This window comes from Talaromyces atroroseus (assembly GCF_001907595.1).
Source record: "Talaromyces atroroseus strain IBT 11181 chromosome Unknown scaffold_10, whole genome shotgun sequence".
NCBI lineage: Eukaryota > Fungi > Ascomycota > Eurotiomycetes > Eurotiales > Trichocomaceae > Talaromyces > Talaromyces atroroseus.
In genome coordinates this window covers 1,131,365-1,154,744 of record NW_017971442.1, presented here as the reverse complement: position 1 = coordinate 1,154,744, position 23,380 = coordinate 1,131,365, and the positions used below count along the sequence as shown (strand labels likewise).

The 23,380-nt window shown below is 48.8% G+C and overlaps 9 protein-coding genes across 9 annotated transcripts, besides 1 other annotated feature; 4 read left to right on the top strand and 5 right to left on the bottom strand.

The window, feature by feature from the left end:
* Positions 1-1,540: 1,540 nt before the first annotated feature.
* UA08_07198 (hypothetical protein) lies at positions 1,541-2,764 on the top strand (the record flags this gene model as incomplete). Its single annotated transcript, XM_020262113.1, has 1 exon — positions 1,541-2,764. The coding sequence occupies one exon, from the start codon at positions 1,541-1,543 to the stop codon at positions 2,762-2,764; it is 1,224 nt and encodes a 407-aa protein (XP_020117799.1).
* A 643-nt stretch (positions 2,765-3,407) lies between these two features.
* UA08_07197 (hypothetical protein) lies at positions 3,408-5,034 on the bottom strand (the record flags this gene model as incomplete). Its single annotated transcript, XM_020262112.1, has 4 exons — positions 3,408-3,669; positions 3,715-3,983; positions 4,317-4,872; positions 4,928-5,034. The coding sequence occupies 4 exons, from the start codon at positions 5,032-5,034 to the stop codon at positions 3,408-3,410; spliced, it is 1,194 nt and encodes a 397-aa protein (XP_020117800.1).
* Positions 5,035-5,520: 486 nt separating this feature from the next.
* On the top strand, positions 5,521-6,015 carry UA08_07196 (hypothetical protein; the record flags this gene model as incomplete). Its single annotated transcript, XM_020262111.1, has 1 exon — positions 5,521-6,015. The coding sequence occupies one exon, from the start codon at positions 5,521-5,523 to the stop codon at positions 6,013-6,015; it is 495 nt and encodes a 164-aa protein (XP_020117954.1).
* A 1,028-nt stretch (positions 6,016-7,043) lies between these two features.
* UA08_07195 (putative beta-glucosidase A) lies at positions 7,044-9,976 on the top strand (the record flags this gene model as incomplete). Its single annotated transcript, XM_020262110.1, has 6 exons — positions 7,044-7,100; positions 7,159-7,301; positions 7,367-7,464; positions 7,554-7,923; positions 7,995-9,666; positions 9,743-9,976. 6 exons carry the CDS (start codon positions 7,044-7,046, stop codon positions 9,974-9,976), a joined length of 2,574 nt encoding a protein of 857 aa, XP_020117955.1.
* A 517-nt stretch (positions 9,977-10,493) lies between these two features.
* UA08_07194 (hypothetical protein) lies at positions 10,494-12,581 on the bottom strand (the record flags this gene model as incomplete). Its single annotated transcript, XM_020262109.1, has 5 exons — positions 10,494-10,676; positions 10,750-11,676; positions 11,744-12,141; positions 12,207-12,518; positions 12,578-12,581. 5 exons carry the CDS (start codon positions 12,579-12,581, stop codon positions 10,494-10,496), a joined length of 1,824 nt encoding a protein of 607 aa, XP_020117956.1.
* A 1,784-nt stretch (positions 12,582-14,365) lies between these two features.
* On the top strand, positions 14,366-14,677 carry UA08_07193 (hypothetical protein; the record flags this gene model as incomplete). Its single annotated transcript, XM_020262108.1, has 1 exon — positions 14,366-14,677. The coding sequence occupies one exon, from the start codon at positions 14,366-14,368 to the stop codon at positions 14,675-14,677; it is 312 nt and encodes a 103-aa protein (XP_020117957.1).
* A 913-nt stretch (positions 14,678-15,590) lies between these two features.
* On the bottom strand, positions 15,591-16,607 carry UA08_07192 (hypothetical protein; the record flags this gene model as incomplete). The annotated part of the gene is made up of 1 exon (XM_020262107.1): positions 15,591-16,607. The coding sequence occupies one exon, from the start codon at positions 16,605-16,607 to the stop codon at positions 15,591-15,593; it is 1,017 nt and encodes a 338-aa protein (XP_020117958.1).
* A 2,062-nt stretch (positions 16,608-18,669) lies between these two features.
* On the bottom strand, positions 18,670-19,434 carry UA08_07191 (hypothetical protein; the record flags this gene model as incomplete). The annotated part of the gene is made up of 3 exons (XM_020262106.1): positions 18,670-18,720; positions 18,866-19,326; positions 19,419-19,434. 3 exons carry the CDS (start codon positions 19,432-19,434, stop codon positions 18,670-18,672), a joined length of 528 nt encoding a protein of 175 aa, XP_020117959.1.
* A 347-nt stretch (positions 19,435-19,781) lies between these two features.
* Positions 19,782-19,943: a repeat region (Identified by RepeatMasker using a combination of RepBase library and repeat library created with RepeatScout).
* Positions 19,944-20,245: 302 nt separating this feature from the next.
* On the bottom strand, positions 20,246-23,237 carry UA08_07190 (hypothetical protein; the record flags this gene model as incomplete). The annotated part of the gene is made up of 7 exons (XM_020262105.1): positions 20,246-20,575; positions 20,657-21,019; positions 21,093-21,660; positions 21,710-21,839; positions 22,186-22,198; positions 22,319-23,160; positions 23,216-23,237. The coding sequence occupies 7 exons, from the start codon at positions 23,235-23,237 to the stop codon at positions 20,246-20,248; spliced, it is 2,268 nt and encodes a 755-aa protein (XP_020117960.1).
* Positions 23,238-23,380: the final 143 nt, after the last annotated feature.

Sequence of the window (23,380 nt, the reverse complement as noted above, 5' to 3'; positions counted from 1 at the left end):
AACGCCACAGCCACGACAGTTCAGCGTGCTCTGTACCTGTACATTCAGGACTGGTAGGAGAGGACGTAGAGCCAGAATTTGGGTCATGGATGAAACTTCCCGGGCGGCTCGCCGGGAAGTTAGTTGCATACCAAACAAACGGCGCGCGCCGGAGTAGGAAATAGAACAAAACGTGCACGATCGACGCTGCAGCGCAGTCACGACGCTCAGCTGAATATAGAAAAGAATAGGGGAGGAAAAAGATGTGACGGACATACATGCGCGCCTAATGCCGGGCTGCCATTGGCCTGCTGCCTCAGTAATGGGGGCTGCCTACGCTTTTAGCCCGTCGCAGCAAGCCCGACTGTCGACTCTGCTGCTCAGATTGATTGGCCGGCGAGCGGAAATGCTGACGAATGGCGAATTTGGATTCATCTTCTCGATTCTGTCTGGCTGTGACCGCCAGCAGAGTGAGAATGAGATCTTGCATGTGAGTCAGAGTCAATCTCGCAGGCAGGCTGAAAGTCATGAAACAGTCATTTCTTCTGGTTAAGTCCCGACAGCCGGCTCTCCTTTCTTTTTGGGGTTTCAGTCTACATGCTCTATACAAATCAAGTAAATCCAACGGGGGTTCAAGGGGGAGGCGACGTAGCACAGCCTCGCGACTATCGAAATAAGAGTCCAAAGAGAATAATAGTTACTCCGTGGCCTGGAGGCGAGACACGGGAGCATATTAATAATATGGCAGTTATAACTTAACTAACTACGTAGATAACTAACGAGTTAGAATACCAGCGCTACTAACTAGATAGTAACTATGGCTGATCTGTGCGATGAGAAGAAATTTTTCACCTGGTACGTGCTCTAAGCGAGATTCCGAGCGAGAAAGAACATATGTAGACAGCAGTGGAAATAGATAGAACTCTTTTCAGCCTCCTGGGAATGACTCTGCGTAGGCTCAGTCCATGTGGAATGAATGGATCAGTGCAAGGAAGAATGCGAGGGCCAAAAGCGACGTTGATTCGGCGCGTAAGAGAGAGAGAGAGAGAGAGAGAGGAGAATCACATCTTGGGCTGAAAGGATAGATTACCATGTTACCGTTTTGTGACGGTACGCGTGTTCCTTGCAGGCAAATAAAACCCAACGGCCCCGTCCGTCCTTCGCTCTCTTCTTCTTCTCACCCAGCCACGGGCTTTTACCACCACCACCACCACCACAACAACTGCGCATCTCGACTCAGCACGCTTGAACGGACGGCCAGTTCAACATCCTCGCGACTGTTCTGGCTCCTTCTCCCGCGATCCAGCTTCTTCCACGCCCAAGTTTGCCTGCCCCAACGCTCAAATGCCCGTGCTGTCAAGACACGCCTCTCTCCTCTCCTCTCCCCGACCGAAACCCATACCCCGGTGACGGTCCTACCCCATCATTGCTGTTTGTTTGGATCTGAGTCTCGCTAGATATCCTGTACAATATACCTGTTTTCTTTTCTTTTTCTCTTTGAGCGTTTGTTTTTGTTTGCATTGTTGATTTCCGAGTTCATGCTTGCGCCTCCCATACCATAATGTATCACCACTCCAGTCCTCCGCGCGGCTGGCCTGCATACGACTACACCACCTCGCCTCCAGCATCGCCCTACTACCAGTCCTTCTACGCCTCGCCGCACGCCAATGCCTCGCCGCGCAACCCCGCCAGGCGTCACTCGCGCAAAGCCAGCTATGCATCGCCCAGGGAGTCCGGATGGTACTCGGCCTACGCCCACTACCACGATCCTGTGCCAGAATATGCCTCGTCCCGCAACATCAACATCAATAACACCAGCAGCAGCAATAACAAGCACGACAATGTAAGTGCGTCTTTTGGTCACAACAAGAGGAAACACCGTGCTTCCATGCCGGATCCTGGCTTTGGTTTTGGTTACGATTACATCCGTCCCTCGCGTATGCCGAAACGACCTATCATTATTGATGTGGTTGACGACGCTGACGATGAGCCGGCCTACATCTGCCGCGAGCCTAAAAGCGTCCGCTTCCAGCGACCTTATTCGTACCGCAAAACTGATCCTCACTCTTTTGCTTCTGCCCAGGTTCCTCCCCCCATCTATGAAGAAGACGTGAAACGCTCCCGAGCCCGTCGTGCGTCCACTTCCACCCGAACAACGCCTCCCAAGCCCAAGGTGAGCGTGCCGCCGCCCAAGTCTCCCCGCAAAGCCACCGAGGCCGAGGCCGCCGAGGCCGGTATCCCCAGCGGCTACTCCATCAAGAACTGGGATCCGACCGAGGCTCCAATCATGCTTCTCGGGAGTGTCTTTGACGCCAACTCGCTGGGAAAGTGGATCTACGACTGGACTGTTTACTACCATGGCGCCTCGACCCCGATGGCCGACGTGGCCGGCGAGCTATGGCTGCTCCTAATCAAACTGGCCGGCAAGGTCAAGCGAGCCGATGAGTGTATCGATCGTGTGCGCCGCCCGGAGTCCCGCGAGCTGCTCGAAGATTTCCTCGACAGTGGCGATCGGCTGTGGACGCGCTTCAAAGTGCTGCTGAAGGATTGCGAGCACTTCATGTGGAAGGCCGCCAAACGTGAAAGCGGCCGAGGCGCCCCCGTATCCATGGGCCGCAATGCCGGCTGCGAGTTTGTCGAGTCCATCTTTGGACGCGACCGAAAATTGCAAGATACCGAAAAACTGATGAACAGCATTCGCTTGTGGGATATGCGGTTTGATGCAAACTGCGAATCGATCTTGCGACCCTCTCGCAATTCATCTCGACGACAGTCTACCGTGTAGACAATCATTTTAAAAAGAATCATACTACAGGACCGGCTTCATTGCATTTGCATTTGCATGGTTACGGCTCATCGTTTTACTATATATACCTATTTTTCCTTTGTTCAAGCCTGAGCCATTTTGTGGCGTTTTGAGTTCTTCGTTTCTTAGAGATACCCATCTCATGCTGGAGGTTTTGCTCCTTGATCTTATTCTTATTCTTATTGTGCATTGATAATAGATTTATTTCTTCTTTCTCTTTCCTTCCTACCCCGCCTCTTGACTGTAACGTAGAACTCCCTAGCGTGCGCCATGCATGACGTTAGTCCGGGCTAATCAGGCTGGAGAGAACAAGTTACTCTTAAGTTTCAACGCAGTCCTGCTTTATTGCTCGGATAATTACGTGTCTGCACTGCATTAGCTCGCTGATTGTGTAATCTCAACACATGGCTCCCAAAACTGTTACAATACAAGAGTTTTGGAGAGGCCAACAATGATAATGGTAGTTAGCCCTAGCCCTAGCCCTAACCAACTACACCCTCAGCGTCATCGCTTCCCGCGCCTCGAGGAGTTGGACGTACACAGCGACCACACCACGGTTCACAAGCCATCAGTAGACTATTCGTAGATGAATGATAAACAAAACATACCGGCTACTTTCCACCTACAACCAATCGTCCCAAAAGCCGCTCTCAGACTCGGGAGGCGACGACGACGAAGATATGCGGTCCACGCACACCCGGTACGCAAAGAAGATCCCCCATGGCGAAAGATCCTCTGGATCGCGGCCGAGGAAGCATAGTTTCTCGATTAGGTTCGTTTCTATGCGGAGAGTGATTTGCTCGATGACTTGTCTCGCGCGGGTAGTGCGTACGGTGTTGGTGGACGATGTGGAAAGCCACGGTGCGTGAAGGGCGAGGAGAGCGCTGTAATCATGCTGTTAACGCAGAGAAACTTATGACATAACTAACGAGGACAAACACCTGTAAACAAACGCTATTTGATCGTAGTCCGGCGAGTCCACGTCCAGCGCAGCTGCAAGGATGGATTGGAGCGTGCGGTCTAGTTGGATCCGGATGTCGTCGTTTACCTCTGCATTCTCAGACCTATTGCCGGAGTTGCTAGGGAGAGAAGAAGAGACATGCTGCAAGACCTGGCCCAGCAGCATCGCGGCCTGACACAAGAGCGCGAATTTGCTCATGTGGCTGGTCATGGGTGTCGAATAGCGGGAAAGAGTCTTCTGGTCGGACAATCTGTTAATGTCAGCATTGGAAGCTTCAACTAAGTGACTATTGAAGCAAAGGACTCAAAAGAAGATACCCCCTCATCCCACGCTGCGTCATCTGCTGGTAAAAGGTCATTCAAGTTTGGCGACTTGGTCACAAAGGGCCGCCCGGGGCAGCCGATGTTTACGGAACTATCTTTCAGAATCAGTTCATACTCTACAGGTTTATGACAGAGAAGGCCAGACCGGTCCAAAAATCACAATAGCCCACCACACTCTCCTCCTCTCCTCGACCTCAACCAACGTCAAGACTTTCCTCGCACCCACCACGGTCCGACCAACACTCACCCCCATGGCATGCGCATATCGCGGGCAAGCACCAATGCCCAAAATCGCAGCGGGATAGATGCCATGGCCCAGCTCGTACAGAGCCAGCAGAACCCCGGCTTGCAAGGTCTGGATCGAAAGGGTGCTGGAACCCTCTACTTGAAGATGGAAATGCTTGACGGCATGGTACAATTCCGTCCGCGGATTGCGGAGAGGGAGATTCGTGATGAGCTTGATGGCGAGTAGCAGGAGGAGGACAATTTCCGGTGTAGAATGGATGGGAGACGTCAGATAGTGTTCGTAGAATCGCTTTTTGGATATGATAGGCATCCATGGGTGTATGTGCGTGAAGAATTTGGCGTCTGTGTCTCCTAGTAGCTGGAGAATATGCGGTGGAGGTGCGTACTTGTTGGTTTGATGGAGTTCCACGGGGCCATGGGCAAATAGTTCGGGGTCGAGGAATAATATGGTTGAATACTCGATTGACTGTGCATTATTTGGTTGGCTATCGTTGTGGTAGTTGTTGTTGATGTCTAGAATATCGGTCTCCAAGTCGTATTGGCGTGAGAGGTTCCTCCTATTTGTTGAAATAGATTGGCTGCATTGGGCGAGACGGTCTATTATCAGGTTACCTCGAACACGATGAGCACTTGGGAATGGCCTTGTTGCATTTCCTCTTCCGTATCTTGCATGATCTGCACACTTTTGCTGCCTGGGTCAGGCTGCCATCTCTAGCCATGATGTAATGCGGATTCTACAAATCTTTCAGAGTAGGCGAAGATGAGGGATTGAGGAGACGGAGATGGCGGCCGCAACATCCGGCCGCTGGCGGACACAAGCCCTAAGTCTGCCAGCACTGCTCGTAGCCACATATAAATACGTTGATGTTCACCCCCTTCTTTCAGGTCAACAGCATCAACCATTCTACGATTACAAGCTTGAGAATACTAATAAATGTCTCGCTACGCTGCAGCCCACGCCACTCCTCAAGGCCCCGGGGACGCCCGCCCAACCGCCCTTCAAATCATTCGCGATGAAAACCTCGAGGGAAAACTCACCGGAAAAGTAATCGTAATCACCGGCGCGACTTCTGGCATTGGCCTGGAGACCGCACGAGCCCTGTCCGCTACTGGCGCCACCTTGTTCCTAACTGCTCGCAGCCTCGACAAAGGCAAGACAGCTCTAAGCCAAATCCTGGAACCCAGGCCGAGTCTCCCTGATCGAAATGGACAACACCTCCTTTGCCAGCATCCGAAGAGCAGCGAGTCAAATTCTCGAGCAATCAAACAACCAAGTCAATATCTTGATCAACACTGCCGGCGTCATGGGCATTCAAGAGCTTACCCTAACCGAGGATCATTACGAAATTCACTTTGCCACAAATTACCTTGGGCATTTCCTTCTCTTCCAACTCTTGAAGCCTGCTCTGCTGGCCAGCGTGACTCCCAGTTTCAACTCTAGAGTCGTCAATGTCTCATCGTGTGCTCAACGTGCGGCCCGTCTTGAGGATAATGACAACATCGACCTGCAAAAGCACGGATATGATGCCATGGCAGCATATGCCAACGCAAAGCTGGCTAGCATATACATGTCCAACGAGATTGACCGACGCTACCGCGACAGGGGTCTTCACGCCACAAGCCTTCACCCTGGCGGCGTCAGCACCAATATTGGCAGGCACATGGGCCCCCGAGTGGGTAGCCGAGCTTCTCAAGAATGAGGCGCTGCTCAAGATTGTGAAATCTGCCGAGCAGGGAGCTGCGACGAGCGTAATCGCGGCTGTTGGGAAGGAGTGGGAGGACAAAGGGGGGAGGTACTTGGAGGATTGTGAAGAGGCAAAACGGGGGGCCGGAAGATAATGATGCTTTTGGTGTTGGGTGGGTTCGCCAGATGTATGATGCTGAGAATGAATTGCGTTTGTGGGAGAGGGCTTTGCAGATGGTGGGACTCGTATAACTCTTGCACAGTGCACTACGTATTTCGACAAAGTATTGATCTAGTTTAAGTACAGTAAGAAGTAAATGAGAAGTCACTTCTCAGCCAGTCACATAGTTTCCCTATAGCTTTCCATGTCTTGACAAGCCCGCAATTTGGATAAGGCAGAGCCAATTCATAGACAGTTATATGCGTCACATTCTTCGTGATGCCATCCATCAACAAGGGCAGTGTTAGGGTTAGGGCTTGACTAGCATTCCCAATCGGCGCTCGTCATTGGCCAGGAAAACATACCTAGCCCTAGATACATCCAAACAGACTCCTGAAAAGGTGGTAGGCGTATTTTTGGCGTTGTTTATTATCAGCAAGGTATGACCGGCAATTTCTTGGATTGTCAGATCTGAATATTAGCCTGCTGCCAACCTTGCGCTGGTTGTATCTAGTTATATTCTCAGCAGCACGGAGTGATCTTAACAAAGTATATGGAACGTTTTTCGAGAACGTGTGCAGATATTGACTTATCCGCGCGCACTCCTAGATCCATCTAATTAGCCGGAACTATAGACTTGGAAGGAAGGGATAACCATTCGTCGACAATTAGATAGTTTAAGGAATAAACAAAACACGTGAAATCAGAAGCAAGGAGAAATACCGGTGGATACAAAAACATACTTTAATGCAAGGCACGCAATGCCCTGTAGAACTAAGGCTAGCCCGCATATATGTACAAGGGCACAACGCTATGGGTGATTGATTCACTACTCACTTTGTCCATTTTCTGTTCCATTTTCCAATAGATAAGGGAGAGAGAAAATGCGTGCTCTCTGGTGGACAGCATCATTATTGACCTCGGCAGTTGCTGCAGGACAGGTATTTGCAATTTACTCTCTCTATATACCTGTCTATATACCTATCTGATACAAGGCAGGATGGTGAAGCATACTCTCCTCCATCCTATCCCTCTCCATGGGGCGAGGGAAAAGGAGACTGGGCAGATGCATACGAAAAAGCCAGAGATTTTGTAAGCAAGCTGACTCTTGCGGAAAAGGTCAATTTGACTACTGGAACCGGGTAATCAATACCTCCTGTGCTTTTGATCAAGAAGAGGAAAATCCAAACTGACTGTCTGCTTCAAGGTGGATGGAAGGCGCATGTGTCGGGGAAACAGGCTCCATTCCACGTCTCGGGTTTCGCGGACTGTGTCTGCAAGATGGTCCGTTAGGCGTGAGATTTAGTAAGTATTTCTTCCACAATTCAGAACAAAGATAATCCACAAGCTGATCATCATCATTTTTCAAGGTGACTATAATTCCGTCTTCCCAGCCGGCGTCAATGTCGCCGCAACCTGGGACCGATCACTTGCCCATCTCCGCGGGCAGGCAATGGGCAAAGAATTTGGTGCCAAAGGCGCCGATATCCAACTTGGCCCCGTAGCTGGCCCCTTGGGTCGAACGCCAGAGGGCGGCCGGAACTGGGAAGGATTCAGCCCTGATCCCATGCTCACCGGTGTGCTCATGGCCGAAACGATCAAGGGAATACAGGATGCGGGTGTGATTGCGTGCGCGAAGCATTACATTCTCAACGAACAAGAGCATTTTCGACTGGTGGGCGAAGCGAAGGGTTACGGCTATAATATTTCTGCTAGTGCAAGCAGTAACATTGACGACAAGACGTTGCACGAGTTGTACTTATGGTATGTGCAATCATTTCTGTCTGTGTTGAATGGATCGCAATCAACTAATCTTCTTCCTTCTTTTCTGCAAGGCCGTTCGCCGATGCTGTGCGCGCCGGAGTGGGCTCTGTCATGTGTTCGTACAATCAAGTCAACAACAGCTATGCATGCGCGAATAGCTACACGTTGAACAACCTGCTGAAGGGGGAACTCGATTTCCAGGGATTCGTGATGAGCGATTGGGGAGCCCACACTTCTGGAGTGAGCAGTACCTTGGCTGGATTGGACATGTCCATGCCCGGTGACACTGCGTTCGATACAGGTGATTCCTACTGGGGAACGAATCTGACCATCTCCGTGGTGAACGGAACAGTTCCTAGCTACCGCCTCGACGACATGGCCATTCGCATCATGGCCGCCTTCTACAAGGTAGGCCGTGATCGTCATCAGGTACCTGTGAACTTCAACTCATGGACTCGCGATACATATGGTCCCATACATGCAGTTGTTGGACCCGAGTACGGTGTTGGCCGTGTCAACGAGCGTGTTGATGTACGCGGCAATCATGCTGCACTGATCCGTGGCATTGGAGCCGCCAGCACCGTTCTCCTAAAGAACGCAGCAGGTGTGCTTCCTCTCACCGGATTGGAGAATTTCACCGCAATCTTTGGATCAGACGCCCGTGCGGATCCCCTCGGTGCAAATGGCTGTGGTGATCATGGCTGTGACAATGGCACTCTCGCCAGCGGCTGGGGAAGTGGTACGAGCAGTTTCCCATACCTCGTGACTCCCGAAGAGGCTATCAAAGAGGAGATTCTGTCCAAAGGCGCTGGTATCGTCGACTCCGTCACGGATGACTGGGCTTACGACAAAATCCAAGCCCTGGCCTCTCAAGCCGACGTGTCTCTTGTTTTCGTCAACTCCGACTCCGGCGAGAATTTCATCTCAGTTGACGGCAACGAAGGAGACCGTAACAACTTGACCCTCTGGAAAGACGGCGACGAGCTTATCCGCAACGTCGCTGCGGAAAACAACAACACCATTGTGGTTATCCATAGCGGTGGCCCCGTCCTGGTTGGCGATTGGTACGAGAACCCCAATGTCACCGCAATACTCTGGGCAGGCATGCCCGGCCAAGAGACTGGCAATTCCATCGCAGATATCCTGTACGGCCGCGTCAACCCCGGTGGCAAAACCCCATTTACATGGGGGAAAAGTCGCACTGATTACAGCACCGACGTTCTATACACCCCTAACAATGGCATCCATGCGCCGCAAATCGACTTCACGGAAGGCATATTCATCGACTACCGTGGCTTTGACAAAGTGAATATAACCCCAGTGTACGAATTCGGGTTCGGACTCAGCTATACAACCTTCGAGTACTCAGACTTGCATGTTGAGAGTGTTCACGCAGACCCATACAAGCCAACGACAGGATTTACTAGTCCTGCGCCGGCAACAGCTGGGAATTACAGCAAGAACTGGTCGGATTATCTCTTCCCCACGGGTATCCTGCGAATCCCACTGTTCCTCTACCCATGGCTGAACACCACCGATCCAGCGCGTGCATCAGCTGATCCTGATTATGGGATGGCGGCAGACAAATATCTGCCCCCGAATGCTACCTCCGGTGCTGCGCAGCCCTTGCACCCGGCAGGGGGGGCACCGGGAGGAAACCCAGGTCTCTATGACGAGGTAGCCATTGTCACGGCGAATATCACTAATACCGGGTCTGTGTCGGGCGACGAGGTGCCTCAGCTCGTAAGTACTTCTTTTTCCTTCTTCTAACTGGTCTCAAACACGTTCGTTACTAAGAAAGATCCTCTTGTGCAACCAGTACGTATCCCTTGGTGGCCCCGATGATCCGAAAGTTGTCCTACGTGGCTTCGATCGTATCTCGTTCTACCCCCAAGAAACGAAGCAGTTCAAAGTGGCGCTGACCAGGAGGGATGTCTCAAACTGGGACGTGGTGTCTCAGAATTGGGTTGTAACAAATTATACAAAAACTGTATATGTTGGGAGCTCTTCGCGTGATTTGCAGCTGAAGGCGCCTCTCAAATTAGTGCTATAGATGATTGATCTCTGGCCAGAATAAACATCTGATTTTCAATTTTTTTCGTCTTCGCTGCACATATCTCACATATCGACTCTTCTCCGTAGATAACGGCATAGACATGTTAGGGGCTATGGCTGTGCGTTACCCAAAAGAAATAGCATCAATAACGTGGGCAATGGAGCAAAACAAATGTAGTCAGTACCTACCTACATGGTTGGACTTCCACCATACCAAAGTATTACCTACGTGTCTAGGTAAGTGCACGTAATAAAGTCTACGCCCCCAGAGATGCCGCCACCTCGCCATCAGGGACGTCGCCATGTGTTACAAAACAAAGACATTGAAGCAAATTGAATCTGCATAATTAAATGATATATTATTTGCAGGGAAGAATCATCTTTTGAACGCAACTAACGCGACGCTTATCATAACCACATGGATCCGATGCATCCTCAATCGCGTAGATCACTAATGATAGCTCTCCTCTAACCAAAACCTTGAAGGTTATATCAAGACTGACCAGATCAACTGCCTAGACTTTGGTCTCCTCGACAGTTCTTTCAACATCGGGTTCTGTTTCAGACTTCTCGCCCGTGCTGTAAAGGTCATCGGCTGTCCTGGTCAGGAATTCCTCTTTGTTAAGAGGGTAGAACAAATAGTAGAACCATATGGTTTGAACAGCGAGGACAATGGCAGGTCCTGCCCACAGCCAAATCTATTTTACGCGTTAGTCAATCGTAAACAGTTTTGTTTCTATAAGGGAATATATGGAGTAGAAGATATCTTACCAAGTAGGGGTCAACCTGGACTGGAAGTAGGATCTCTCCCAATGCAGATGACAGAGCGGTCATAAACAAGAAGATAGCCATAACAAGACTTCTCATAGCTGGAGGTGCTCGCGAATATGCAAGCTCGTAGGCAGTGACATTGGCGAAGCACTCTGAAATAGCACTGAGCACATTGTTAGGGATCTGCCACCAGACGGAGATTGGTGAAACCTCGTCGCAGGTTGAAGCGTAGTGTCCACATGGAGAAGTCTTGTACACATAATACTGAACGATAGCACCAGCGGCACCGGAGAGAGCGGCGAAAAAGAAACCAATGGTGATTCGGTCGATGGGTCCCGGTTTGATCTTGAATCGGTGAAGCAGAGGGTAAATGATATAACTGAGGATAGGCACAAAGACGATGATAGTCAGTGGATTAAAGTTGTTGAGCAGGTCGTTGGGGGCTCCATTGGTAACCATAGCAGCAGCCTGGTTGGTCGGTACAGAGCCGATACCACCATCGTTCAGGTTGTAGATGGGGAAGAAGAAAAAGATGTGACACGCATCCACGGTTCGTCTGACATCGTCAACTAGTTGGTCACTCCAGCTGACTGTGATACCGCGCTCAGCCAGCACTGAAGGCTTGGCCGAATCCCAGAAATCCTTCCTCCAGACTCGAAACTTGCTGTTCTTAAGAGCAGTACCCATGATCTTAATCGAACTAGTGAGCTCCGAACCCGATGGAGGTACCTTCTTGGTACGCTTGTACATGGCCCACAAAAGAAGTGGCAGAAGAAAGTATATGATACCTGAAATCAAGAATGCCAACCAATAACCCACATCCTTCTCAGCGTAGGTGGTGGCAAGCTCATAGAATGCTCCGACGTTGACCGAGCCATAGAAGATGAGCATGGTACGAGTTGCAGTGAGTTCGGGCGATACAATGACCTGTAAGAGATTTTTGCTCGTTTAGCCAATGTGTCTACTGAATAAGAGACAAAAAGGAAAGCACAACCTTTTCACCGCTTTTCAATGTCTTCACATGCTCCTTGTGGTTCATTTGCTGGTCGAGAATAGTAGGTGCAACGTTCGGCTTGAATATTCCAGCACCAAAAGCCAAAATAAGCAACCCGAGGATAAATGGGGGTGCTGCGTTAGATGCTCCCTTTTGAAGGACGGAAGGAATTGCGCCAATGATCTGTATGATGTGTGCAATGCCGCAAATAATGACACCAACGATAATAGCATAGTATCGACCGACTTTGACATCAGCCCACCATCCACCGAAGATAGGAACAAGATAGGCAAGGAACTGGAAGAGGAGGACAAGAGCTGAGGAGGCTTGAAGACCCATGCCCAAGGCACCAGCAGTCTCTTGGGTACCTTTTGGAGGTGCACCAGCTCCATTCCCACCTTTTAATTTTGGGTTCACGGAATTAGTGTTGAAGTCCAGAAAACAGATTATGGATATGTCGTACCTGCCGGGAGAGGGAACTCAACGAAGTTGGAGAAGACCGTTGAAGCACCATAGTACGAAGCACGTTCAGCAAACTCCACGAGACATAGAGCAAAAGCTATGGTTGACAGGTCACCAGGGACTTTCCGTAGTGACGACAGTTCCTCTTCGGTAGGGGAAGGAAATTCATCGTCGTCGCTAGAGGGCGCAGAAACTTCTGCATCTGCCTTGTGAGTGATCTGGATCGAGTCCCGAGCAGCGATATGCTCGACTACCTCTTCGGGGGGGCGAGAGGCAATCATATCGGCAACGATGTTGTCGCCTGTGCTGGTGACTGCTCGAAATCAGTCCTGGCTTCACCAACTGAACTTTCATCAACAACAGAGAACTCACCCATCTTGAAAGGCAGTGAAGTCTCCTAAACTAGAAAAAGTTGCCGTTTCAACAGAGAGCTTACTGATGGGCGAGGGGACAAGGCAGTCTGGAAATGGGCCGAGTGGGCAGGAGGTAGCTGTTTATCTACCTGCCAAGTTGCGGCAATCTGCGATCTGTTGTTGCATGGACTAAAAGTCTCGTCTGTGCTTGCTTGTCTATGTTATCTCTTGGCTGGAACCATAAAAGTCACTAGACGACAAAGCACGTTATTCCAAGTGGGATATAGGAGAGGCTACTAAGACAAGAGGCAAACGGACCAGAATAAAACGTGCTTTGTTCGGAGTAAGCCGTGTTTTTAGTAAGATCTTAGGTCTTCGGATAACCAAGGCACGTTGGGTTGCACCGGACGACGCAGCCTCTCACCGTCGCCACCTCGAGGGGAAATGCGTATGTAGGATGATGGGATGGCTTATCTTGCTGGAGGCATCAAGCAATTCACTGCGAATGCCACATGATTGGCTTTCCAGAATGAAAAAAGAAGGTATGCTCAGACCATGCTGTACAAAGCAGAGTGGAGAAAACACAACTGGGCTTTCATAAATTATTTCCTTGCGTCGAAGGGGACGTCCATGGCGTATGCCGTATGATGGGGAGAAGCACAAAGGATTAGCGAAGCTAAGCAGGAAATGCAGCCACAGCAATTGGCTGAGCTCGACCATTCTCACGCGACTTCAAGATTCGCATGTTTGCCGTGCGATGTGAGTGGCTGGCAGCGAACGCGACACTGACTAGCAACGAGATGCAACGTTAGGGGTCGGCATGCGGGTCCTAAGGCGCTTATCAAATTTTGCTGTCTCTCAGCCTTCAGGATTCCCTAGTCTAGATGCATACCGGCTGGCGTGCCTCTGGATTGACGGTGGGTTTGTTATTGCGAGCTCGATTCAATTAATAGGTCTCCAAAGAAGACATTGCGTAAGTAAGAGGAGGCCGAAATGAAAGCGAAGCCCATGCAGTGTTTTGCGAAGCTACCCAGCCGGCCAACAGCGTGGTTTATCTTGCCTCTTATCATGGCCGTGGTGCACCTAACTGCTACCTAGAGTCAATATATTTTCTTGGCCCTCGAATTTGACTCGCATATTGTCGGCGCAGGAGTCAATCACCTAACTAATAGGGAGTAGTGTCATTCTCCCGCATGCTCAGCGAAAATTGGGAAGTCGTTATCAGAACACTTGTACCCACAATTGCGCGAGAGAACCCTGTCAATGGGGAAGTAAGAATCCTGGCTGAACCTAATCCCCGTAGGACCGTAGGTTGCCTCCCGTGTGGAGAAGTGCCTTGATTAGATATTAGTTCCGTCTGATAAATACTTCATTAAATTAATTTTTCCAACACTCGAGCAACACTTCCCCCCAAAACAGGTGCCAAACACCCAAGCATCAATGTTTGACAGGTAGGCATACCTCTCGTCAATATGCACTGTTCTAGCACTGATAGGCTTAGCTGCTGGGCATTGACCAATTGGCATTTCAACCGCAATTCATCAGGATTATATAATTATAGAGGCGTTTTTATGCTGTATCATTGATGATAGCAGGATCCCGTCATTCTTGTATCACCCGCCACTGCCACTGGCTCGAATACATAAATATTGTTCGGCCAGTGGTCAGTTTTAGCTTGTAGCAGCTTTTCGTCTTCATCCAGATTTCTTTTGGAATTATCAGAGAACTCACTCCTGTCATTTCAGTTACTCGGAACCCTCTGTCCATTTGAGGAAAGGTAACACCAAGAAAGAAGAAGACAACAAAAATGCCATCTTCCAAGACCGATACTGCGATTCGCTATCCTGAGGCTGGTGACCAGAAGCGCCGATTACGAAATGTAACGCAAGACCGCAAGTGGGCGGACAGAATGCGTGAGAACGCTGTTTCCAACCCGGAGATGGCAGCGAACGCAACAGCATGGGGACCCGAGTCAACCTTGGAGCTTCATATGGATCAAGCAGGAAATCCTCAGCCTGATCCGAGCCAGTTCAGCGACGGCAACAAAGCTTCGAGAAAGGGGTTGATAGCTCAGGGTGGCGAGCATGATATGGTCTCTGCTGCTAACGATGTCCCTTAATCGCGAGATGTTACCGTGAAAACAGCAATAGAAACCCCATGTATATCATGGTCTCACATCAATTTCAGTTGAATGCATAGCATTTCGGGTTGACTGCCGTACTGCAGACACAGTATGTGAGATGTGGTTTGCACATAACCAGTAGTATATGCGTAGTGGCCCGGCATCGTAGAATTGCGGTTCGTCTCATTTGAACCGGCACATGCGGTAGAAGTATGCTCGTTGAAGTGAAGAGTAAGAGGGGAAGAAAGAGGCGAAGTCAGAGTTTCCCCGATGACTCACGGAGGGAAGTCGCGATGCGCCTGCCTCGTGTTTGCCTGGCGCTAATCCATCTACAGAATTAGCCCTAACCTACTTTGTGATGGCTTTTTTTTTTCCGTATAATGTTCCATTTATTCGCTCTCGTCGACTCGAGGGATGCAAGAACTACAAATATACAAGGCCAAAACGAGAAGAAAACAAATCCATGGCAACACAGCTCTTATGCGACCTATGTCGGGGACTGCTTATAGTTAGTTCCTGCTATACAAGTAGATGCTATAACCTAAAGGGATATCTGCAATGAGACTGTGTGCTAGCCTTATGCACCTGGGGAGCTGCTTGTGTTCTTCTTCTATTTGTCAGAGAGCTTTATTGAGCGGGCTTGTTATCCCATCATTCCATGTCTCCAACCTATAATCCCCATTGTGGTTATTAGTCTTTTCACAACATTTATCTCGGCTACATTGGTAATCTAAAATCCATGTAGTTAGTCAACCAACCAATCAATCAATCAAATAACTATACATCAGAAGAGAAAAGAGGAGCCTCCAGATGAAAAACTTGAACCCCTGCCTGAATTGGCGCTGTAGATCTCTGGTACCTTGGAAGGTACTTATCTGCTTAGATATACGCACTCACAGATTAGCCCCGTTCAATCAGCTAGAAGCATCTCCTTTTTGCCATTGTCCCATCGATAAATGCCTCCATCGCCAACATTATACCTGTAGTAATTCTCCGTCCCTCCAGGCACAACGGCCTTTCTAAGCGTGATATTGATCCGTCCGCTACCGGCTTCTCCCCCCTTCCGTTTTGGGACAGAATGCAACCAATTCGATTGAGTCTCTCCTCTCATAACAATCATATCACCAGAGGCAAGCGGCAATTTGAGTGGCTTCTCCACGACCGCTCCAGCAGCAGCACTCTTATGCTTCATCAAGAAATCCCTTTTTGCACCCAATGTCAGACTCGCAATACTCGGATTCGTCCCGAGAAACCGCTCGTCATCAGAGTGATAGGAGATGCTATCGTCGCCGGACGCGTAGTAGTTTACCAGCACAAAGTTGTAGCTTGTGCCATCGTCCAGGGCCGCTTCGACTTGTTTACGCAGCAGATCCAAACAAGCCGGTATTGGGCGTGGTGTGCATTTATATTTGTCCTTGGCAATTGGTTGATGCGTTTTACTATCTAATAGCTTTCTATATTCGTGATCATCCTGGTTTTCTGCCGCGGAGAAATAGGATGTGATATCCACGCCGAATACAGTCGTGAACCGCGGTGTACTAATCAGGGTTTCCGTGGGGCCTCGTTTCATTGTGTATTTCACTCGATAAAACGGCAGTTCGCTCCGGAGGAACTGGAAATATTGTTTTGCGGTGGGCTGAGGAATGTATGGCTCGTAGTAGAGAAGATCCAGATGCGGTTGATTTGCGATAGTTCTAGCTTGTCGACCAGGCGTTGCAAATTCCAAGCCAACAGATATGCGTGAAGGGAGCTGTGCAATTGGGAAGGGGTACGATGGATGTTTCTGTGCGTTTTCATTGGGAGCTTTGCCGTCGTCGATGTCATCATTCCTTTCCGTTGTTCTCGGTTCTGATGCTGTACTTTCCTTCAACTTTTTAGATGACGATGTTGAGGATGTGAAGAATGCATCAAGAGGTCTTTTGGACATGATTGGTATATGTGGTGGTTATATACAATATTTTGGCAGAGGTGTTGGAGTTGATGTTTGACGCGACGCGACTAGCTATGATGTCACTAACCCCGGAAATGGAAATATTTCCCGGCAACAGCATCGCCGAGCCCTAACTACTCCTTTGCTCCTAGTTCATTGCTAGGTCTTTGCCTGCCATAGTTACTGCTTGCCTGGAGCGGTGCAGAGTATATGATTCCATGTGGGAGTGTATGGCACGTACGTTGTACATTGAAGATTATGAGGCCCGCCATCCTAGTGTGGCAAGGTGATACGAATTCGGTCCTAAACATTGACTGCCAACTGCTCAATTCTTGACCAGTATGCAGTAGATTACTACGATTACGAGGTGCCAGCTCCTGGATCTTCTGGTAACGTACTTTATTTTTAGAGGCTTTCCACCTACGGTGGTGAATTGACCTCTCCCTAGTAGCAGTGACTGTCAGGAATATGAGACGAAAAGGGCGGGGAGAGGCAGTCATACCTAGGTAAGAGTGAAAGAAGTCGCGATTATGGCTGACCTGAGGAGAGAATGAGCCTATGTAATATTACGAATACCAGTACTTCGACATACCCAGTGTGTGGCATCCTGCGGGAAATCAATGTGCTGAACCGACCTTTGCGTCAAAAGCGGAGCGGAATGCCACCCATCCTGTCCAGTGCAGGGAGTGATTAGGGCAAAGTCTCCATGTGGTGTTCTAAGAATCAATTAGGTGAGGCTCTACTTTGACACAGTGGTTGATGGCTAGACTCACCGAGTGTAGATCGACCGCCCCGAGACAGATATCTGCGATGGCGGCTGTGCCATCACCGAAGAAAATCGTGACTGGTAATTCTGAACTGGCTTTGATATCTACAGTCTTTTTATCCAGATGCACAATACTCTGCGCGAGATTGCCCAGCAGGGTTTCGTGAAGATGTGCCCGGTGATATCACGCTGTAAAATGCTTCTTTGTCTTGACCGTCCGGTACAGGTCGTGATCAATAACCTCTCAATGTCTATAAATCATGGGCCAATCTGACTACTTTCGAGTGAAGACATCCAGGTCCAACGTAATCTCCATGCCAGGTTTCTCGAGCGTGCGAAGCCCACTGGGACCGGGTCCAATGCTCACCCCGATCTCTCTCGACATTGCTTAGCACGCTCATAAAAGGTGGCATTTATCTGGCATGTCGTCGAAGAGCAATACCCGTAATAAGCCCTGCGATGGCCCTGTCCAGTGATTGCTACTTCGAGCATTGAGGATGTATTTTCGGCTGTCACCATCGTATATACATAGAGGATTTGTTTATCCTTAAACAAAAAAAAAAGTCCGGTATAAACCTCTTAAATGTTACGGAAACTAGATAGCGAAGCCCTAATCGATAAGCAATGGCCCCAGTTTAGACGCCGATTGTCCATCAGAAGAACCCCCTGGCCAACCCTAAGAAGTAATTTACTTTTATTTTTTATTTTCTTTTGATTCTGAGCTAGTATATGGTAAACAGTAAATACCAATGTTGATAGTTGCGATACTGAACAAAGTACTTGTGACGACCCTAATAGTTCCGAAGCTAGGAAGACAATCCTACTGAATGTTCTTGCCAGGTGTATTTCGCTTGGAGATGTCACTTGTATATGCCCTATAGGTTATCCTTGGCCTGTCTGGAGCATTCGTTTGATGGGTTGTCTTCTGAGGCTTTCACTTCTTGAGGGCCAAGAAGCGTCTTGCGGTAGCACCTTGGTTTGAACTTTTCGGGCCGTTGTAAGCACCAGTAATAATATTGTTTTCGCTCCATGCATTGTTGATCAAGGAGACCTAAGTATCAGAATCTTGAAACTCTTATTACGGACTATGGATGTCCTGAATTTATATAGAGTGTTTATTATGCTCTCGTCACGATATCACACAGCCAACAAATTCAAAGTCACGCCCTCGACAAGCTTATCCTTCCCCAAAGTTGAGTGTACATTGCTTCCCCCCACCCTTTTCTTCGCTTTGGCCAGCTGCTACCATCCGTCATATTCCATTGCTTGCTCTCGTCTCGTCATGTCTCATCCCTAGTAGTATGGGAGAGTGTTCCACATTTTGCCCAGCGCATGATCCTCTTTCTGTAAATACCGAGTTAACGACATTTTTCTGGTTTCAGTGACCTTCATACCTCAGCATGCCATGACGCATCTTAGTTATTCCGTAGGGTGATAATAGCGAAAGCAAATGAGATGCATAAGCAATCATAGGAGGCACAGAACTCACCATACTTTCACCGAATACATGCACGTCTTCCTCTTCCTCTTGGATCCATCTTCTATTCCTCTCTGTGATTGTATCTGCATCATAGGTCTGGGCCCTGTCAAAGTCTATCCAAATGACTCTCCCAGGATCATCTTCAAAAACCATGATGTTCCTTGGGTAAGAATCAAAATGCAGGACCAAGGCCTTGTGAATTTGTTGAATGCCATGTATCATGGATTCGATGCGCTCTTTGGTATAACGCTCCGGAAGGATCGTCATCATATTTGGAATGTACTCCAGAAAAATAGCGCTAGGAGGTCGCTCTTCATCAAGAAATCTTCTCAAATGTGGTTGATAATCTTTCACATCCAAGTGCTGTATTTCGCGGTAGTACCGGGGCACGATGCCCTGGTGACCGAGGCCATTTTGCATCAGTCGGCGGTAGGCTCTCACCTCACAATTATGAATGCCTGTTTGACGCTCTACGGGAAATTAGGGAGGGCCTTTATCACGGTGCTGTGTAGATATGGAAAGACAAAGTCCAAATCGATGAGCGTGCGCAACGACAACTCACCACTTTCATGACACATGTTATGCCGCGAATCTGCACGAGGAACACTTCCGAGTGCTCATTGTGAAAGAGAGATTTTGAGAATACGACCTCAGAAGCTTGAACGTCCCCAAAATTGTGATCCATTGTATGCGTTATTCTGTCGAGGTTGGTTTCCGTTGGTCACTCTAGTATGCCCCTCACTAAATTGACTACTTTCCATTGGGTATGATTTGACTGTCTTATAACGCGATTTTATTTTCGATGTATTGCCTGAATTAATCGTTGTAATTGTCCTTTTTAGATTTAAAAAGTACCGTATTTACTGTTCTAGTCATGGTTAATAAAGATTCAGAATACAACCCCCCAAGATTAAAAGTAAAATAATGGAAAGGAAGGGGGAAGGGAAAAAAAAAGAAAAACATACAATAGCCAGGATTCGCTGGTGGTCACCCACCCAGCTACTGACTGGCCGGCGAGTGGTTTGAGTACGGCTGAGCGGACGGGAAGCCCTATATTCCACACCCTATGATCGTATGTGCTAGATGAGCATGAGATATCGACCTATAGACTAGACTTTAGATAACATCAGGTAGGCGGGCGGCAGAGGAATGTTAGTCACATTTTTATTAACCGACTTCACGAGACTGGTTCGTCGAAATATCTGATAGGAACCTTTTAAGTGTGCTAGAAAAGCCACGCTGGGACTGTATTGTATCTTTTCTTCAAGATACCGTGCAGGATCTATCCATTTTCCAAGGCCGTCTTTTTATTCTGCTGGAATCGCGGGCGAACCTCTTACACATGTATATATATACACATTACAAAGTAAAATGAAGGAAGAAACGGGATTATTTTGCTGCTATCACCCTTCCCCAGTAAGCAGACTTTTCAAACAGAATCCCCAGATCACTCTCCAGCCATCCTTCCTGAAATGGCGGTAGTTCACCTGCGGCCTGTTCGGTGGACATACCTGCGAACTCCCTCAGCCATCCATAATAATCGACAAAGTCTGGCTTGATCTCATGGAACAGTTCCGTAGGTCCCTTGTACGCTAGCCTCTCCCGCTCCCAACGGTATTGCTCAGACACGTCCGGCAGCGGTTTAGAACGACCGGCAAAAAAGCATGCGACGGCGGTAGATTGGTATTGAAAGACACGGAAAGTAATTGCAGCTCGTATCTAGAAGAAAAAAGAGAACAGCAGTCAATAGTCTACTCTATAAATTGACTTTTGGGGGGGGGGGCGGAAGGGGAGACAAACCTGACCGACGACTGCCAGGGAGGGATCTTCCATGTTAAAAATGTGCTGGTAGAATCCAGATAACCGGTTTTGCGGCGTGACAGCCTTGAACGGGAGGAAAGGATAAGAGAGCTTGTAGCCCGTAGCAAATATGATTTTGTCGAAATCTGTCACAGTACTTCCGTCTGCAAAGTGAACCACTCCGCCATCGCCAGGAGTAATATGCGTAACCCGTGGCACTGACTGGACGTTGGGAAGCTTCCATGCATTGTCGAAGAACGTGTTGGGTGTGCGCTGCGAGACGTAAAGTGGTGCTTTAACATTGGTATACATGGCGTCGACCATGTCCGCAGCAGAAACGTTGTTTCCGACTATGATGACTTTCTGTTATTCATTCAGATAGGTTAGCTTCTTTCTACTATTTATAAATACTGAAGTTTTCTTTTATATGCCATACTTTATCGTTACAATCCTCTGCTGATCTCCATGACTTGGAATGCTCGAATTTCTCAGGGACCTTTGCACAACTCTCTTCGAGTCCCTGAATCGACGGAATAAAGGGAATTGTATGATGCCCTGAAGCAACAATGACAGCATCAAATTGTTCCTGCCACCAGTAGTCGACTTTTTCGCCTCTATGGAAGATATCGGAACGTCTCAGCGTGACCACCCACTCGCCCCCAACCTTGTCGACCTTCTCAACCGTGGTATTGAAAGAAACATAATGAAGATACGGCACAAAAAGAGTCTCCAAATAGGCGACAATGGCACTTCTGGGACGAGAAGAGTTGTCCTTACCAAACAGCTTCTCCGAATTCTCTGAGTTTGCAAATGGAATGGGCCGGTCGGTAAACGCCATGGTTGCCGCGCCAGCATTGGTGTCCATATGCTCGTAGATAGATCCATGCAAGCCAGCTCGTTCTGCGAGCGGAGAAGCAACACATGGTAGCTCCTCTGGCACTGCGCAGGGCATTTCGGCTTCTGTATATCGGGGTTGGAATGCATCTGGTACGGGGTCGAACGCCCTACGGTCCCGATTAGCAAGTTTACAAGTTGTGATGGAATCTTCCATACCATAGACCTCCCACTCGGTCTGATCGTTCGAATATCCGGATGTACTCGAAGCAATTTTCTTGGGCTAATGCTCGAACGGCGGCCAGCCCGGAGGGACCTGCGCCTACAATGGCAACTCGTTTATACCGGACTCTCATCACAGAGTAGTAGAACAATTGAATCGATTGTTTAGACGTTTTCACAAAGATCTTCAATTGGATTTCATGCAATAGAATGAAAATATTCGGCCTTATTCTTTCCATTGCTGCGGGGGTGGCCGGGGTCTTCCTTCGATAGGGGTCTTCGTTATCTTAGCCCCAGTTCGCGAGTAATACGGCGTCTTTTGCGTGAGGAACGGAATATTTCGCCAACGATTTGCAATATTATTATTATCTCCGATAAATTTGCATTTTTAGGTGTCCTATCGATAGGGGACTCGTAACTTAGTCGTTCTGGGCGTCTAGGGCTGGAAAAGATTGAGCGTTGCTTATCCATACAATTGACAACGTTCTACAGAATTGATTATAGATTGAAGATCAGATCAAAAACAAATAGAGAAGGGTAACCATGTCTAAGTAGTAAATAGTATCCGTACTTCGTAGATAAAGGCACTCAAACCAGCATTCTCACCTTCAAGAGGTCCCTTGCGACAATATCTTCCCTCTTGCTAATCAGCTCCTCCACATCCCAAGTCGCAGACACATATCGCCCGGCCAACCACTCTCGCCTCTCCCTGGTCAAGAAGACCAGGCTATCGGCGCATAACCGAGGGCTTTCAGTCAAAGCCGGCTGCCGCTCCAAAGGAAGCCTTCTCCCCATATCCGTCAAGACACCCCCCGGATGAATAGCAAACGTCAAGATACCATCCGGACCATGATCGACGTCAAGAAACTCCGTAAGCCGCAACACTGCCAACTTGCTAGTCTGATACGCTGAGCCACCCGGCGACCGCAGATGGGCTGCGATGCTGCAGAGGTTGACAATGATCTTTTCTCCTCCGCGCTCCAGCATTTGCGGTAAGAACGCGCGCGTCACCAGGTAAGGGCCCTTAACATTCACATCCCAACTCTTCCACCACTCGCTTGGGTCACTTTCGGCGATTTTGGCTCGTTTCTCGAGATATCCGGCGTTGTTGATGAGAATGTCCACCCTTGGGAAGACCTCAGCAATTGATGCTGCCGCCTCCGCCACGCTGGCTTCGTCGGTCACATCCAATGTAACCGCTTTCACTTTGGGAGCGGCTTTCCCGGCGCTTTGTGCTGCCTGTTCTAGGAGCGGGATTAGACTGGAAAGATCTGTTCGAGCGCCAATTCCGATGCCCGCACAGCCCGCTTGCGCATATGATAATGCTGTCTCGCGCCCGATCCCTTTGGAGGCGCCGGTTATGAAAACATATTTGTTGTGCAGGTCCTGCTGTGATGGATTGATTGTGGGATATGTGTCGGTATGTCTGACCGATGTAAAATAGAAGCCTGTAGAGTTTTTTAGGTCCATGGACTGGCAATGGAGGGGAAAGGGCATGTTTACCAGTGTCAATTGCTTCGGCCATTGCGAAATATTTGCTCTTCGTCTATGTTTAGCAGTTGGCATAAGATGATAAAGATTTCTACGTTGAAAAAAAAAATAAAAATAAAATAAATCTAAAAATTGCACCATCTCTCGTCCCGCCGAAGCCCTATCAAACTAGAACCT